The 18,633-nt window shown below is 37.8% G+C and overlaps 2 protein-coding genes across 2 annotated transcripts; both read right to left on the bottom strand.

Moving 5' to 3' along the window:
• Positions 1–448: 448 nt before the first annotated feature.
• On the bottom strand, positions 449–1,752 carry LOC133241149 (putative olfactory receptor 8G3). The gene has a single exon (XM_061406271.1). It carries the CDS (start codon positions 1,658–1,660, stop codon positions 725–727), a length of 936 nt encoding a protein of 311 aa, XP_061262255.1. The 5' UTR covers positions 1,661–1,752; the 3' UTR covers positions 449–724.
• Positions 1,753–15,078: 13,326 nt separating this feature from the next.
• On the bottom strand, positions 15,079–16,124 carry LOC133241814 (putative olfactory receptor 8G3). Its single transcript, XM_061407734.1, has one exon. The coding sequence runs from the start codon at positions 16,059–16,061 to the stop codon at positions 15,138–15,140; it is 924 nt and encodes a 307-aa protein (XP_061263718.1). The 5' UTR covers positions 16,062–16,124; the 3' UTR covers positions 15,079–15,137.
• Between the last annotated feature and the right edge of the window lie 2,509 nt (positions 16,125–18,633).

Genomic DNA, 18,633 nt, shown 5'->3' with positions numbered 1-18,633 from the left:
TCTCCAACTGATTTCTTTTTCCTTGATTATGACATGTTTGAAATATTTTGATTACTTTCATTATATCAAATGAAACAAAAGTGATACTAAGATTGGAGAAAAGAAGAAAATGACACAGTCTTATAAGGAACTGTAGATTAATGTGCAGAAGAAAATTACTGGGAAAGCCTTAGACTTACCCGTGATTACTTGGGGCCAATATATCACTTAGAGTAAAATCACGGATTCTGGAGCCAGGCATTCTAGACTCTTGTCATTTATTATGTTTGGGAACTTATACATTTACTGAAACTAAGTAAGTGTTAGTTTATTCAGATTTCAAAGTAAAATAGTACTAGGGCTTGCTCTGAGAGAAACCTGTAAATATTAAATGAAGTTACCTGCTTTAAAGTGCTGGGCTTTGTGCTTGATATTTTATACTATCTCAATCATGTATGTTATTATTTTATGATGATCATCATAGTCGTTGTTGTTTGTATTTTTTTTAAAGTCAAACTGGAACTTCTTTAATTCTTAAGACTCTCTGACTTTATTCTTGTTATTTCTCCATAAATAGTCACTGTAACACAGGTTCAATGGAAGTGGCCCAGAGATAATTTGGGAAAGGTGTTATATGAGAAAATGATTCTGAATTTCCAAACAAATGAACAATAAAACAAAAGCATTACATATCTCAGAAAATCAAAGACATATTTCTGATATGACACTATGACATTGAGTCTATTCATCTACATTTTCCACTGTCCAGAATTTTCTTCAGAGCAAATTTGACATCCTTATTCCGCAGACTGTAGATCAGAGGGTTTAGCATGGGTACAATGCAGGTATAAAACACAGAGGACACTTTCCCTTGTTCCATGGAGCTGACTGATGATGGCTGCAGGTACATGAATGCTACAGATCCATAGAAAACAACAACAGCTGAGATATGGGAGCTGCAGGTGCTGAAGGCTTTGGACCTGCCTTCAGTGGAGTGGATTTGGAGGATGCTAGAGAGGATGAAGATGTAGGAAGCAAGGATGGTTAAAACAGGAATCAGGACATTAAAAGCACTAAAGACTAGAGCCAATAATTCATTCATGGAGATGCTAGAACAGGATAGCTCCAAGAGTGGGAAGAGATCACAAAAATAATGGTTAATCACATTGGCCTTGCAGAAATAGAGTCTCAACATAAAGCCTGTATGGATTGCAGATTCAATGATGCACAAAATATAAACTGTCACTGTGAGCTGGAAGCACCTATAATAAGACATGATGACATTGTATAGCAAAGGGTTACAGATGGCAACATAGCGGTCATATGCCATTACAGCCAACATATGACATTCTGCAATAATAAAAACAATAAAGAAATAGAGCTGAGTCATACATTCAGGGTAAGAGATGACACTTTTCTCTGTCATAAAGTTCACCAGCATTTTAGGGGTAATGACAGTGGAATGACAGAAATCAATAAAGGACAAATTGGTGAGGAAATAGTACATGGGGGTGTGCAGGTGAGAACTGAGCCCTATCAGTGTGATCATGCCCAGGTTCCCCACCACTGTGACTGAGTAGATCCCTAGGAAGAAGACCAGAAGGGGAATCTGGAGCTCTGGTTTCTCTGTGAGCCCAGCGAGGATAAACTCAGTCACTGAGGAGTGATTTCCAGGGTCCATTTTCTTCTCAGCAGGTTCTAAGTTTAAAAATAAAGAAATGAGTGTACTTTTGTGTTGGGGTGTGTGTGTGTGCGTGTGTGTGTGTGTGTGTGTGTGAGAGAGAGAGAGACAGATATTTATGAACATATGCATGTGCACGTGTGTGAGGCAGAGAGTAATCCTGCTGAGATCATTCTTTAGTGGTCATCAGAGGACATACATAATGTGCGGATTTCTTTAGCTTCTATTGTCATTCTAGGACAAACTACAATTCTGGTTGAACTAGAATAGAAATTATAAACTTCAAGAATCTTATAATTGAGATATTTCATAAAGTTTAAGAGAAACACTGATTTCTGGACTTGTAAAGGCAGTCAAAATGAACATTTCTACTATTATTTGAGCACTCTTCTTTCCTCCAAATTTCTGGATTCCAACCTATTTCAAGTCAGAAGAATTTTACGTCAAGGCCAAGATTTTAGTTTATGAACATGAACATGATATAATAACTTAGCATCACTTCACATAGTCAAGTACCACTGGCTCTCATGATCTGCTCGTGGGTAAGATGGAGTTCTGTGGGCTGGTCACTTTACAGTCAGACGTAAAGGAACAATTCTGAACACAAAGATGGTCTGTTAATTCAGGATTCCCCAATATGGTTGATCATCAGAGTCACCTAGAGAGATCACAACATTTATGAATATAATGAGTGTAAAAATGTAAACATATAATTAAAAATGAAATTCTTCAATCATCTTCCTTAACATTCTTTACTCCAGGGATAGATTAATCTCGGTAGAAGAGCTCTGATAAATCATTTTTGTTTCTGTCTCTTCGAAAGATTGCCTCTACAATTTTAAATAATTCACAAATCTTGGTATTTCCAGAATTCCAGAATTTTATCAAATTTCTCTTTTATTATATATGCTGTTACTTTAGTTAAATCATTACCACTGCCTCTTTTTTAGTCTAGTATTTGATACTTTTATTTTTAAAAATGCTTTTCCTTTTTGCTCTTTATCTTTAAAAAATGTCCTCAAAAATATTGTAAAGTAAGTAGCCTCTAATTAAAATAAATAAACTAAAAAAAAGTGTTTAGAATCTTGGAAGATTTTAAAGATCTTAACACCTGATAATCAAAATAATATAAAAACAAATAAGCCAACAAAACTACCAATGTAATTGTGATGATCAGCGAGGTTTGGGACCTACTGGGTTAGAAGACACAAAGTTCATGTAGCAGCATGTTTTAGGTGAAGAATTTGAGAAATTTTTGTCTCCTTTATTTTCCTTTTATCTTCTTATTTCTCTCCTCCCTTTCCTCCTTTTTGTCCTTCCCTTACCTTCTCCCTTCTTTCTTTCTTTAATAATTTGGCAAAAATTGCTGAAACAGCACTTCATTTCAAAATGAAGTTTAGTCTAGGGTATAAAAATGACAAAACACAGTTACTTACCTCATGAAATTCAAAAATTGATATTAAGAAGGCCTAATATTCATTATAAAGAGGCATAATATGAAAATAAAATTGGAGTGAAAACTCAGAGGGGCATACAAATTTGAACAGCTCTCCTAATGGATTCAGAGCCAGGGAACTGAACATTTTGTAATTTTTGTTTCAAAATGCCTTCCATTATTTTTTAGTCCTGATCCAATGTCCATCTTATACACCTGATGTAAGAATTAGGTGTATATAGCAATGCTATAAACGCTGTTTATATGGGGTTCGAGTCATTTATTAGAATATAAGATGGAATCGCTGAACATTAAAAATGACAAAGTTACTACTTACTGGCCTTAGCTTATTTGACTTTTAATGGGGATAGGTAGGAATACAATTAGAAATGAGCAGTTGATACTCAAACTCTGTGCTGAAATTTTTCTTTCTCAGTGAAGCTTGGGCTTGAGAATTGCCAGTGCCCCCTGATTAGTGCACACTCTGTGATCAACAAAACCTTCCAAGCTTGTACAACTTGGACCCAGAGGGTTACGGCAACTGGAAAAATGAATAGAGATACTGCAAACAGTTAAAACAAACAAATTGAAGTTTAGTGAAGTAAAGAGTATTTATGTTTAAAATTTAGATTTTAAAAAACGTAATCCTTTGAATACTGGATATAGCTTTGTGTGCCATTCACTTGAAAAGAATTAGGGGTCAGTTTTTTATTAAGTCAATAAAATTCACAAAGTAAGCGACTGGTTAATAAAGAAATTAGTTTCAGATTGCACTTGTAGAAACACAATGTCTAGAGTATGATCAGTAGTAATCCCAGTAACATGATTTTCTAATACTAGTTCCATGGAACTACAAAGCCACAGATATGAGGAAGTGAGATCGAACCAAGACTTCTTCATGTGTTAAGCTGATCACCACTGGCCACATGCAGCGTGATTCACTTAACCTGTCACTTTACACAAATATTACCATTTTCTATGTGTGCGATTAGGTTGGGAAGCACTATGCTACACTTGAATTGTAAATGAGTTTGGAGTTTAGTTACAGATATTCTTCTTAAGGAGAGATATTGACAAGATAAAAGGCAAATGAAGACTGTAAAACTTGAAAAATATTTGAGGTGTTGGGATAATTAACAGATGTCGTTATATATCTCAAGGGACTCTAAAGAGACAAAAGACATTTTATGTATGGCATTTGAAAGATCTAAGAATACAAGGGAAAATATTCTAAAATTTTGAGGTCTTAGATATGTCTGTTCTTAACCACTGAATACACTCAATCAGACTCAGTTCACATCTGATTCCTTCCAGTTTCAGAAACTTACATTCAAATTCAGAAAATGTTCATTTTCTGGAATAAGTCAAATTCTCTCAACTTATTTAGATTTTTACTTACTTATATGAAATAATAGACTCAACCCCATTCATCTCTATTATCTGCTACATAGTTTTTCTTTACTAATCTCATTTACAACTAATGTCATTATAGTAGTAGTAGTGTTAGCTGCTCAGTCATGTCTGACTCTTTGCAATCTCATGAACTGTAGCCCACCAGGCTCCTCTGTCCATGGGATACTCCAGGCAAGAATACTGAAGTGGGTCACCATTCTCTTCTCCAGGGGATCTTCCCAACCCAGATATCAAACCCAGGTCTGTCACACTGCAGGCAAATTCTTCATCACCTGAGCACCAGGAAAGCAGAATATCATCATGAAAACCTCAAATTCCTTCTAATTGATTAGGCTTTCTTATGACAAGCTCAATAATCCTCCATTTCTAAACAGCACGATTTCAGACTCCAGTTGTACTATAAATCAGGTGATGAACAAATCTGACTTAGTTTCCTCTGCATCCAAGAAAATATCCCACATCTGGCACATCACAGCAACTTTAAAAACTTGGTTTATGAATAAACTGATAATTTTATGAATGAAGATGTTGTGGAATATTTGCCTGAATGCCAACGGTTATTACTTTCATAATTGGTCTCAAATACCAAGTCTAAAATCAACACACTCACCTTTCTTTGTTCCTGGAAATCTCAATGCCAAATATATTTCACAATGTGCTCTCAGAGACGAATAGCACTACTGTTAGTGTGGGGAGTGATAGGTACCCAGCATTCTGCTGTCTTTAGTGCTGGAGGGCGGGCCTGACAGCCCTGGTCTCAAGAGTCACTTTTGAAGCCGTTATGCATCACAGATCAGCCTCTTCAATTCTAAGTCTTCAGTGTGTGTTTCTTCAGCTTCAAGGTAGCAAACATCTGCACCTTTCTTAGTTCTCCCCTGAGCAGTTGTGATCACTGTGCTATGAAGGTGCATCCTGGATTTAGCTATGCCAGGCAATAAATAACATGTGTTCAAATACTCTCCAAGGATTTTATTTCTCAGGAGACTGGCTCTTGAGAAAAGAGGCAATCACAGGTGAAGTGTCCCCAGTTGTTGAACATTTTCTTTCAAAAGGTATTATTTGTCATCGTGAACTTATCAACTAGCAAAAAAAGATTTGTTAACAGGCTCTGCTAAGGATTTTGTTAAACTGCAGATCCTGATCCAGCCAGTCTAAGTTGGATCTGAATTCTGCACTTCTTACAAGCTCCTACCAATGCTGTGGCTTCACCATCTAGACTGTGAATAGTAGATTTAGAGGATCAGGACATATTCAGAAATTTATCCTACTGTTAATAAAGCCAGAAATTTTTAATAATGAATTAAAATCATTTTTAATGTAGTATATATATTTAATTTTTATAATAATAGATAATGTAAATAATTGATTCAAAAATGAAATCTTTATATAATTTAATTTTAGATTTAAGGGCATGAATACAGAATATTGATGTAATATTCTTTTGAAGTGGTCACTAATAATAATTTTACTTGTTAAATTGTATATTTAATGAATACTATATTATAAGGCAATTATGTTTCATAATCCATATACTGTTACTTTTTTTCCAAAGCTGGAATAACTAGAAGCAGTCGTAGATTGTAGCATGATGTAAGATAAATTGGAAACTCACATCAGGGAGCACTTATAAGATATGATTAAATGAATTAGGTTCAATTAATTTTAAAAGAATTTACACTTGGGCAACACAGTGCTTCTCAATCAATTTCCACATTGAAATTGTGGGAAAACTCAACCATTTACTCAACTGAAATAAGCCTCAATTATACTAGAGCTTCCCTTAAAGGAATACAATAAACAGTTACCCATTTGAAAACAGGGCATATTGTTTATATTTCATAAAATCTTTTATTATTTGTTATATTTATTGAAGTATAATTGCTTTACAATGTTGTGTTATGTTTTCCTTTAGAACAAATGATACTTGTTTTTCTGTTTCTGCCTTCAGTTCGGTTCAGTCGCTCAGTCATGTCCGACTCTTTGTGACCCCATGAACTGCAGCACACCAGGCTTCCCTGTCCATCACCAACTCCTGGAGTTCACTGAGACTCAAGTCCATCGAGTCAGTGATGCCATCCAGTTATCTCATCCTCTGTTGTCCCCTTCTCCTCCTGCCCCCAATCCCTCCCAGCAACAGAGTCTTTTCCAATGAGTCAGCTCTTCTCAGAGGTGGCCAAGTACTGGAGTTTCAGCCTGAGCATCAGTCCTTCCAAAGAAATCTCAGGGCTGATCTCCTTCAGAATGGACTGGTTGGATCTCCTTGCAGTCCAAGGGACTCTCAAGAGTCTTCTCCAACACCACAGTTCAAAAGCATCAATTCTACGGCACTCAGCTTTCTTCACAGTCCAACTTTCACATCCATACATGACTCCTGGAAGAACCATAGCCTTGACTAGATGGACCTTTGTTGGCAAAGTAATGTCTCTGCTTTTCAATATGCTATCTAGGTTGGTCATAACTTTCCTTCCAAGGAGTAAGTGTCTTTTAATTTCATGGCTGCAACCACCATCTGCAGTGATTTTGGAGGCCCCAAAAATAAAGTCTCTCACTTCTTCCACTGTTTCCCCATCTATTTCCCTTGAAGTGATAGGACCAGATGCCATAATCTTCATTTTCTGAATGTTGAGCTTTAAGCCACCTTTTTCAATCTCCTCTTTCACTTTCATCAAGAGGCTCTTTCGTTCCTCCTCACTTTCTGCATAAGGGTGGTGTCATCTGCATATCTGAGGTTATTGATATTTCTCCCAACAATCTTTATTCCAGTTTTGCTTCTTCCAGCCCAGCATTTCTCATGATATACTCTGCATATAAGTTAAATAAGCAGAGTGACAATATACAGCCTCGATGAATTCCTTTTCCTATTTGGAACCAGTCTGTTGTTCCATGTCCAGTTCTAACTGTTGTTTCCTGACCTGCATATAGGTTTCTCAAGAGACAGGTGAGGTGGTCTGATATTCCCATCTCTTTCAGAATTTTCCACAGTTTATTGTGATCCACACAGTCAAAGGCTTTGGCATAGTCAATAAAGCAGAAATAGATGATTTTCTGGAACTCTCTCTCTTTTTCCATGATCCAGTGGATGTTGGCAATTTGATCTCTGGTTCCTCTGCCTTTTCTAAAACTAGCTTGAACATCTGGAAGTTAACCGTCCATGTATTGCTGAAGCCAGGCTTATAGAATTTGAGCATTACTTTACTAGAATGTGAGATGAATGCAGTTGTGTGGTAGTTTGAGCATACTTTGGCATTGCCTTTCTTTGTCACATTTCTCTGACAGAATGTGAAGGGAGAGGGAGATGAGAATGGCAAACCGCTTCAGGATTCTTGCCTTGAGGACCCCATGAACAGTATCGAAAGGCAAAATTATAGTATACTGAAAGATGCACCTCCCAGGTCGGTAGGTGCCCAATATGGTACTGGAGATCAGTGGAGAAATAACTCCAGAAGGAATGAAGGGATGGAGCCAAAGCAAAAACAATACCCAGTTGTGGATGTGACTGGGATAGAAGAAAGGTCCGATGCTGTTTAGAGCAATATTGCATAGGAACCTGGAATGTTAGATCCATGAATCAAAACAAATTGGAAGTGGTCAAACAGGAGATGGCAAGAGTGAACGTCGACATTCTAGGAATCAGCAACCTAAAATGGACTGGAATGGGTGAATTTAATTCAGATGACCATTATATCTACTACTGTGGCGAGGAATACCTTAGAAGAAATGGAGTAGCCATCATGGTCAACAAAAGAGTCTGAAATACAGTACTGGGATGCAATCTCAAAAACAACTGAATAGAGATCATTCCAAGGCAAACCATTCAATTTCACGGTAATCCAAGCCTATGCCCCAACCAGTAACACTGAAGAAGCTGAAGTTGAATGGTTCTATGAAGACCTACAAGACCTTTTAGAACTAACACCAAAAAAGGTGTCCTTTTCATTACAGGGGACTGGAGTGCAACAGTAGGAAGTCAAGAAACACCTGGAGTAACAGGCAAATTTGGCCTTGGAATACAGAATGAAGCAGGGCAAAGACTAATAGAATTTTGCCAAGAGAACGCGGTGGTCATAGCAAACACACTCTTCCAACAACACAAGAGAAGCCTCTACACATGGACATGACCAGATGGTCAACACCGAAATCAGATTGATTGTATTCTTTACAGGCAAAGATGGAGAAGCTCTATACAGTCAGCAAGAACAAGACCAGAAGCTGACTGTGGCTCAGATCATGAATTTCTTATTGCCAAATTCAAACTTAAATTGAAGAAAGTGGGGAAAATCACTAGACCATTCAGGCCTGACCTAAATCAAATCCCTTATGATTATACAGTGGAAGTGAGAAATAGATTTATGGGACTAGATCTGATAGATAGAGTGCCTGATGAACTATGGACGGAGGTTCGTGACACTGTACAGGAGACAGGGATCAAGACCATCCCCATGGAAAAGAAATGCAAAAAAGCAAAATGGCTGTCTGGGGAGGCCTTACAAATAGCTGTGAAAAGAAGAGAAGTGAAAAGCAAAGGAGAAAAGGAAAGATATAAGCATCTGAATGCAGAGTCCCAAAGAATAGCAAGGAGAGATAAGAAAGCCTTCCTCAGTGATCAGTGCAAAGGAATAGAGGAAAACAACAGAATGGAAAAGACTAGAGATCTCTTCAAGAAAATTAGAGATACTAAGGGAACTTTGAATTTCATGCAAAGATGGGCTTGATAAAGGACAGAAATTGTATGGACCTAACAGAAGCAGAAGATATTAAGAGGAGGTGGCAAGAATACACAGAAGAACTGTATAAAAAAGATCTTCACGACCAAGCTAATCACAATGGTGTAATTACTCACGTACAGCCAGACATCCTGGAATGTGAAGTCAAGTGCGCCTTAGAAAGCATCATTACGAACAAAGCTAGTGTAGGTGATGGTATTCCAGTTGAGCTCTTTCAAATCCTGAAAGATGATGCTGTGAAAGTGCTGCACTCAATATGCCAGCAAATCTGGAAAAGTCAGCAGTGGCCTGTGGCCACTGGAATCGTGGACTGGACTGGAAAAGATCAGTTTTCATTCCAATCCCAAAGAAAGGCAATGCCAAAGAATGTTCAAACTACTGCACAATTGCACTCATCTCTGACCCGGGAGCAGTGCACTAAGAGTGGTTTAGGCAATTTAGGCTTCATGGTTGAAGTATTGGCAGTCAGATAATTATTCATATTTCCAAAATATAATAATGGCTTTTGAAGACAAACTGTAAGGGTATTTATGATTTTTTTTAAATAATCATGTGTTTTGCATATGTTCTCCATAGAACTCAAAAACAATGGGGATATGAATTAGTAGAATATATGCAAAATACAAGTAGAAATTGTAGTAAACATTAGTCAACAGTTACATTAAATAGTTGATGTAATTTTATAAAGACCAATGTGTTGCATTAACTAGCAACAGTTACATTAACTAGTTAGTGTATTTTTTTTTAAAGACCAATGTGTTTTTAGTTTAAATTTATGAAGAAGTTTTAGTTCAGTTCAGTCACTCAGTCATGTCTGACTCTTTGTGACCCCATGGACTGCAGCACACTGGGATTCCTTGTCCATCACCAACTCCTGGAGCTTACTCAAACTCATGTCCATTGAGTCAGTCATGCAAGATTAGTAGGATCACAAAAAATGGAAACTCATGTTCTTACTTAATGCTCAAGCAATAATTGGATTAGTGTGCTCAATCTGAGGTACAATACTTTATGTGATGAAGAAAAACTAGACAGCTTCATAAAAATGATATAGAAATATGCATTTTAGAATGACTGAAATAGCTGAAGACATTTTTTAGCAGAGCAAATCCGCACATGGCACATAACACTCATCTCAATGTTAAATGAATTGGCTTATTTTAGAGGTATGTCTTTGTATGTCTTAAGAGATTAAAGTAACATTAACTGCTTGAAACTGTAGGGAGAAATATTTGGTTTCACAACAAAGGTTTAACATTCCAATCATCAGGTAGACCATGATCTTATAGGCAAGATGTTTGTGGTTGTTCTGAGTGGTCAATTGCATAGCAAATATTGTTTAAAGATAAGAGCACCTGGTTGAATTCAATTACATTTAGCATTTATTCCAGTTCCCAAATATCATGATTTCATAATTCTTATTGGTTATGATACTAGTACTCTTGCCTGGAAAATCCCATGGATGGAGGAGCCTGGTAGGCTGCAGTCCATGGGGTCTCTAAGGGTCAGACACTACTGAGCGACTTCACTTTCACTTTTCACTTTCATGCATTGGAGAAAGCAATGGCAACCCACTCCAGTGTTCTTGCCTGGAGAATCCCAGGGATGGGGGAGCCTGGTGGGCTGCCGTCTACGGGGTCGAACAGAGTCGGACACGACTGAAGTGACTTAGCAGTAGCAGCAGCAGCATGATACTAAGTTACACAGTATTGAATTGAAAATTTAATTCAACATCATACTTACTGTCTGACCTGGGGATAATCCCTTCTACTCTTCAATTCTCTGAAAAACAAAAACTTAAATATCTGCTTTGTTTGAAAACTAAATTAAATGTTGCTTACTTGTTGCTTTTTTTCCTGATGATCCAATGGATGTTGGCAATTTGATCTCTTGTTCCTCTGCCTGTTCTAAATGCAGCTTGAACATCTGGAAGTACATGGTTCAGGTTCTGTTGAAGCCTGGCTTGGAGAATTTTTTAGCGTTACTTTGCTAGCATGAGATTAGTGCAATTGTGTGGTAGTTTGAGCATTCTTTGGCATTGCCTTTCTTTGGGATTGGAATGAAAACTGACCATTTCCAGTCCAGTGGCCAGTGCTGAGTTTTCCAAACTTGCTGGCATATTGAGTGCAGCACTTTCACAGCATCATCTTTTAAGATTTGAAAGAGCTCAACTGGAATTCCATCACGTTCACTAGCTTTCAGTAGCTTTCTTCATAGTGATGCTTCCTAAGGCCCACTTGATTTCGCATTCCAGGATGTCTGGCTCTAGGTGAGTGATCACACCATTGTGGTTATCTGGGTCACAAAGATCTTTTTTTGTATAGTTCTTTTGTGTATTCTTGCCACCACTTCTTAATATCTTCTGTTTCTGTTAGGTTCATACCATTTTTGTCTTTCATTGTGCCCATCTTTGCATGAAATGTTCCCTTGGTATCTCTAATTTTCTTGAAGAAATCTCCAGTCTTTCCCATTCTATTGTTTTCCTCTAATTCTTTGCATTGATCACTGAGGAAGGCTTTCTTATTTCTCCTTGCTATTCTCTGGAACTCTGCATTCAAATGGGTATGTCTTTCCTATTCTCCTTTGTCTTTTGCTTCTCTTCTTTCCTGAGCTATTGTAAGGCCTTCTCAGACAACCATTTTGCCTCTTTTCAGTTCTTTTTCTTGGGGATGGTCTTGAACACTGCCTCCTGTACAATGTCACGAACCTCTGTCCACAGTTCTTCAGGCACTCTGTCTATCAGATCTAATCCCTTGAATCTATTTGCCACTTCCACTGTATAATCATAAGGGATTTGATATAGGTCATACCTCAATGCTTTAGCAGTTTTCTCTACTTTCTTTAAGTCAGAATTTGGCAATAAGCAGTTCAAAATCTGAGCCACAGTCAGCTCTCAAACTTTTTTTTTTTTTTTCTGACTGTATAGTGCTTCTCTTGGAGAAGGCAATGGCAACCCACTCCAGGACTCTTGCCTGGAAAATCCCATGGGTGGAGGAGCCTGGTAGGCTGCCGTCCATGGGGTCGCTAAGAGTTAGACACAACTGAGCGACTTCACTTTCACTTTTCACTTTCATGCATTGGAGAAGAAAATGGCAACTCACTCCAGTGTTCTTTCCTGGAGAATCCCAGGGATGGCAGAGCCTGGTGGGCTGCTGTCAATGGGGTCGCACAGAGTTGGACATAACTGAGGTGACTTAGCAGCAGCAGCAGCAGCATAGTGCTTCTCTATCTTTGGCTGCGAAGACTACAGTCAATCTGATTTCAGCATTGACCATCTGGTGATGTCCACATGTAGAGTCTTCTCTTGTGTTGTTGGAAGAGGGTGTTTGCTATGACCAGTGCGTTCTCTTTTCAAAACTCTATAAGCCTTTGTCCCACTCATTCTGAACTCCAAGGCCACATTTGCCTGCTTTATTGACTATGTCAGAGACTTTGACTGTGTGGATCACAACAAACTGTGAAAATTCTTAAAGAGATGGGAATACCAGACCACCTCACCTGCCTCCTGAGAAATCTGTATGCAGGTCAAGAAGCAAAGTTAGAACTAGACATGGAAGAACAGACAGGTTCCAAATTGGGAAAGGAGTACATCAAGTCTGTATATTGTCATTCTGCTTATTTAACTTCTATGCAGAGTACATCATGAGAAATGCTGGGCTGGAAGAAGCACAAGATGGAATCAAGATAGCCAGGAGAAATATCAATAGCCTCAGATATGCAGATGAGACCACCCTTATGACAGAAAGTGAAGAGAAACTAAAAAGCCTCTTGATGAAAGTGAAAGAGGAGAGTGAAAAAGTTGGCTTAAAGCTCAACATTCAGAAAACGAAGATCATGGCATCTGGTCCCATCACTTCATGGGAAATAGATGGGGAAACAGTGGAAACAGTGAGAGACTTTATTTTTGGGGGCTCCAAAATCACTGCAGGTGGTGGTTGCAGCCATGAAATTAAGACGCTACTCCTTGGAAGGAAAGTTATGTATGACCAACGTAGACAGCATGTTAAAAGCAGAGACATTACTTTGCCAACAAAGGTCCATCTAGTCAAGGCTATGGTTCTTCCAGCAGTCATGTATGGATGTGAGCGTTGGACTGTGAAGAAAACTGAACACTGAAGAATTGATGCTTTTGAACTGTGGTGTTGGAGAAGACTCTTGAGAATCCCTTGGACTGCAAGGAGATTCAACAAATCCATCCTAAAGGAGATCAGTCCTGGGTGTTCATTGGAAGGACTGATGCTGAAGCTGAAACTCCAATACTTTGGCTACCTCATGCAAAGAGTTGTCTCATTGGAAAAGGCCCTGATGCTGGGAGGCATTGGGGGCAGAAGGAGAAGGGGCGACAGAGGATGAGATGGCTGGATGGCATCACCAACTCGATGGACATGAGTTTGGGTGAACTCCAGGAGTTGGTGATGGACAGGGAGGCCTGGCGTGCTGCGGCTCATGGGGTCGCAAAGTGTTGGACACGACTGAGCAATTGAACCGAGCTGAACTGAGGCCCATCATTATTCTTTCCTTAAGCGGTGTCCTACTCTTTTGACCCCATGGACTGTAGCATAACAGGCTTCCCTGTCCTGCACTATCTCCTGGAGTTTGCTCAAACAAATGTCCATTAAGTCAGTGATACTATCTAACCATCTCATCCTCTGCAGCTCCCTTCTCCTCCTGCCCTCAGTCTTTCCCCACATCAGGGTCTTTTCCAATGAGTCGGCTCTTCACATCAGGTGACCAAAGTATTGGAGTTTCAGCTTCAGCATCAGTCCTTCCAATGAATATTCAGGGTTGATTTATTTTGGGATTGACTGTTTTGATCTTTGTTTTCCATTGGACTCTCAAGAGTATTCTCCAGCATCACAATTTGAGAAAATATATTTTTCAGACTCAGCCTTCTTGATGGTCCTACTATCACATCGATACATGACTACTGGAAAAAACGTTACTTGGCTATGCAGACCTTTGTCAGCAATGTGACATCTCTGCTTTTTAATATGCTCTCTAGGTTTGTCATAGCTTTTTTTCCTAGGAGCAAGTTTCTTTTAATTTTGTGGCTGCAGTCACTGTCCAAAGGGATTCTGGAGCCCAGGCAAATAAAATCTGTCACTGTTTCCTCTTATTCCCCACCGATTTTCCATGGAGTGATGGCACCAGATGACAAGATCTTAGTTTTTTGAATGTTGAGTTTAGAAAGTATTTTACCACTCAATGAGATTTAAACTAGAATATAAAAATTACAAAATTACAGTTACTGACCTCATGAAATTTGAAACTTCATATTAAGGAGGTCTAATATCTATTATAATGAAACACAATATGAAAATAAAACTGGAGTGAAATCAGAGAGACATACTGTGGCCACCTGATGTGAACAGCCAACTCATTGGAAAATACCATGATGCTGGGAGAGATTGAAGGCAGGAAAAGTAGGAGAAAACAGAGGATGAGATGGTAGGATGGCATCACCAATTCAAGGGACATGTGTTTGAGCAAAGTCTGGGAGATAGAGAAGGACAGGGAAGCCTCACGTGCTGAGTTCATGTGGTCACAAACAGTCGGACATGACTGAGTGACTGAACAACAACAGAGAGAAATAGAAATTTGAATGGGTCTCCTAATGGATTCAGAATAGAGAACATTAGTTGCAACATCTTGGAATTTTTATTAATTTCAAATAATATTCTCTATTACTTATTAGTTCTGACCTAATCTCCAAAGAATCCATCTCTCAGAGTCTGATTAAAATATTTGTTGGAAAACAAGTTACTGAGACCTATTATGAAAGGATCAATTAAGGTTAGAGGTTTCTCTATTAAATATATTGTAGATAATTAAGAATTGGGGAATTCCTTGGCAGTCCAAATAACTGATATGCCATCATAATATTGACTCTGTTCATATATGTTTTTCACAGTCTAAAATTTTTTTTCAGGGCAAATTTGACATCCCTATTCCGTAGGCTATAGATCAGGGGATTTAGCATGGGCACAATGATGGTATAAAACACAGAGGACACTTTCCCTTGGTCCATGGAGCTGACTGATGATGGCTGTAGGTACATGAATGCAGCAGATCCATAGAAAATAGCAACAGCAGCAATGTGAGAACTGCAGGTGCTGAAGGCTTTGGACCTGCCCTCCATGGAGTGGATTTGGAGGATGCTGGAAATGATGAAGATGTAGGAAGCAAGAATAACTAGAGCAGGAATCAAAATGTTGAATGCACTCAAGACTATAACCAATAATTCATTGACATAGATGTTGGAACAGGATAGCTCCAAGAGTGGAAAGAGATCACAGAAATAATGGTTAACGATATTGGTCTTGCAGAAAAAGAGCCTCAACATAAATCCTGTATGGATTGTGGATCCAGTGATGCCCAAAATATAAACTCCCACTGTGAGGCAGAAGCAGATGTAATAAGACATGGTGATGTTGTAAAGCAAGGGGTTGCAGATGGCAGCATAGCGGTCATATGCCATTGCAGCCAGCATGTGACACTCTGCAATAGCAAAAATGATGAAGAAATAAAGTTGAGTCATGCATTCAGGATAGGAGATAATATTCTTCTCTGTCACAAAGTTCACCAGCATTTTGGGGGTAATGATAGTCGACTGACAGAGATCAATAAAGGACAAGTTGGTGAGGAAATAGTACATGGGGGTGTGCAGGTGAGAACTGAGCCCAATCAGTGTGATCATGCCCAGGTTCCCCACCACCGTGACCACATAGATTCCTAGGAAGAGAAGGAAAAGGTGCAGCTGGAGTTGTGGCTGTTCTGTGAGCCCAGCGAGGATAAACTCAGTCACTGAGGAGTGATTTCCGGGGTCCATTTTCTTCTCAGTCCCTTCTATATTTAAAGAGAAAATGAGAATATTTTATGCCTGTGTGTGCATGTGTGTACGTGTGAGTGGGTGTTGGGGAGAGTAATTCTGGGTAAGTCATTGTTCAGTCTCTCACCAAAGAAGACTCATAATGCAGTGATCTCCTGAGACAATGATGTTAGTTGAACCAGAGAAAAAAATAAAATTAAAATTAATTATTTTGTAATTAAGATACTTCATAAAATTTTAAGAGAAAATACCAATTTCTAGATTTTTAAAATCAGAGTGAATATTACTATTGTTACTTCTGAAGACTTTTTCTTTCTTTCCATATTCTTTACATATGTATTAATAATACTCATGTAAAATGCATAGTATTTTTATTTCACTTAGAATATATAAGTAGTGTGTGCTTTCTCTAGTAAATTAACATATAATTCATAAATATGAAAAGTAATTGTATTAATTTCAGATATTTTCTGCACTAGAATCATAACTCAAAATATCTGAAGGACCAGGGAACTATCTGTATCATTTCACCTGAGGTCTATTTCTTTAATGTCCCAACGTCCTTCTCCCTGGACTATGACCCCAGGGGGCAGAAACATAACTGCATGGCAGACATCATCCTTATACCTCAATAGGTTTTCCAGACTCAAGAACCTTCCTCCTTTATTCTAATTTTGATAACTGGGAGTCAGAATATAATGACCCCAATATAGGTCATGTATGCCACCACTGTGACCAGGGGATCAGTGTACAAAGTTTAGTTCCTGGAATTTGCACTTCATGGCTGATGGAAAAGATGAGAATACTATAATCCCACTCCCCCCACCCCAAATATGAGAAGCATTTTTGAACACAAATACTAGGTCCTGTTTATTCTGGTCTTTTTTATTAATATAATCCTATATTTTGCAGATGCTCTCTATGGAATTCAAAGATGATAGAGATGTGGATTAGTAGAGCACATGCAAAATACAATTAGAGATTTTAATGTAAACTCAGTATTTGTCAACTGTGGAATGTGTTCTTTGTTTAAAGACCAACTCACTTTTAGTTTACATTTGTATAGATAATGAGTAGATTCTAGAAAATGGAAATTCATAATCTTACTTAAAACTCAAACAATAGTTTTTCATTAAAGATGCAATACTTTATCTGATAGAGAAAAACTGGAAAACTAGTAAACTAGTAAAATGATCTAAACTCTGCCATATTAGAATGGTTAGAATAACTAAGCATGTTTTTCTAGCAAAATTAAAACCCGTGTGACACCTGACAGGTATCGTTCAACATGTTGGTTTTTCCAAGAGTTATTGGGCTCATTTTATATGTCACCAATAGAATGAAGTAAAAATAATTGCTTAAAACTACTGGAGAAATATTTGGTTTCACAACAAAACAAACACTCCAACTACCAAAATATCCAGATCTTTCAGGGAAAATGTTGATTTCATCTTAAATAAATAATTACTTAGCAGGAATTATTAATAACAGTAAGCACCTGATGCTTGGATTAAATAATCTTTAACATCTCAGTTTCACTGTTTCATGATTTTATAATTCTTAAAAAATCTGCCTGCAATGCAGGAGACAGAGGAGAATCCCTCTGTCTCAAACCAGGAATCACAGGTTTGATCCCTGTGTTGGGAAGATTCCCCTGGAGGAGGAAATGGCAACCCACTCCAGTATTCTTACCTGGAGAATCCCATGGACAGAGGAGTCTGGCGGGTTATTGTCTATGAGGTCACAAAGAGTTGGACATGACTTAGTGACTAAACACTCACACATAAGCCCTGATAGCAAGTTAGAATTAGTGGATTGAAGCATCCATGAACTTCATATTTACCACAAGACCTTGAGATAATCAGATCTGCTCTCCAATTCTGAAAAAGCAAAAATCTGTTTCATGTGAAAATTAAATAAAATGATTCTCACAAGGAGCTTAGCCCAATCCCTGGCTCTTGGTAAGAAAATGTCAGTGTTATTTTACTGTTAATCTATTCAGCTTCTCCCTATAATATGCTTTATTTGACCAGCATTTTTATTCTTTAATCATGGCCAGAATTTTAAGTTTTCTTATCCTTAGAACATCTTCTTGTTGCTCCTTTCTACATTAATACATATAGTAATATAGAGATTTGAAATATTTTACTGAATATTAACTTCTTAAATTATGAATATTTTCCATGGTCTCCAAATAAAGTCAAGCCAAATTATTTGTCATTTCTACATTCACATCATCTGACTAGAAAAATTTTATTTTTGATGTTCCAACAGGTATCACAAGTTTTATTTCACAAAAGAACATAATAAGCTCTCATTTTTGACTCATCAAATTCCTTTAGCTCGTCTCACTCTATGCCCTTTATCTTATAAAATGTACTTGATTTTGAAGACCCTTTAGTTAAGGACTTTAACAGTGGAAGCCCAAGTTAATAATAAAATTTTCTATGTGCCCATGAATATATTTTTATATTATATTTAGTACATAAATAAATCTGCATCAATTATTATGGCTTATTTATTGATTTTTCTTCAGCACTAGAGTGTTTTGTTTACTCAATACAATGTTTGG

The sequence above is a fragment of the Bos javanicus genome, chromosome 29, assembly GCF_032452875.1.
Source record: "Bos javanicus breed banteng chromosome 29, ARS-OSU_banteng_1.0, whole genome shotgun sequence".
Taxonomy (NCBI): Eukaryota; Metazoa; Chordata; class Mammalia; order Artiodactyla; family Bovidae; genus Bos; species Bos javanicus.
The sequence above is the reverse complement of the archived record's forward strand: the minus strand, read 5'-3'. Positions and strand labels throughout refer to the sequence as shown.

Coding starts and splice junctions, on each gene's coding strand:
- LOC133241149 (XM_061406271.1), bottom strand. CDS start 1,660: ATGGACCCTGGAAATCACTCCTCAGTGACTGAGTTTATCCTCGCTGGG.
- LOC133241814 (XM_061407734.1), bottom strand. CDS start 16,061: ATGGACCCCGGAAATCACTCCTCAGTGACTGAGTTTATCCTCGCTGGG.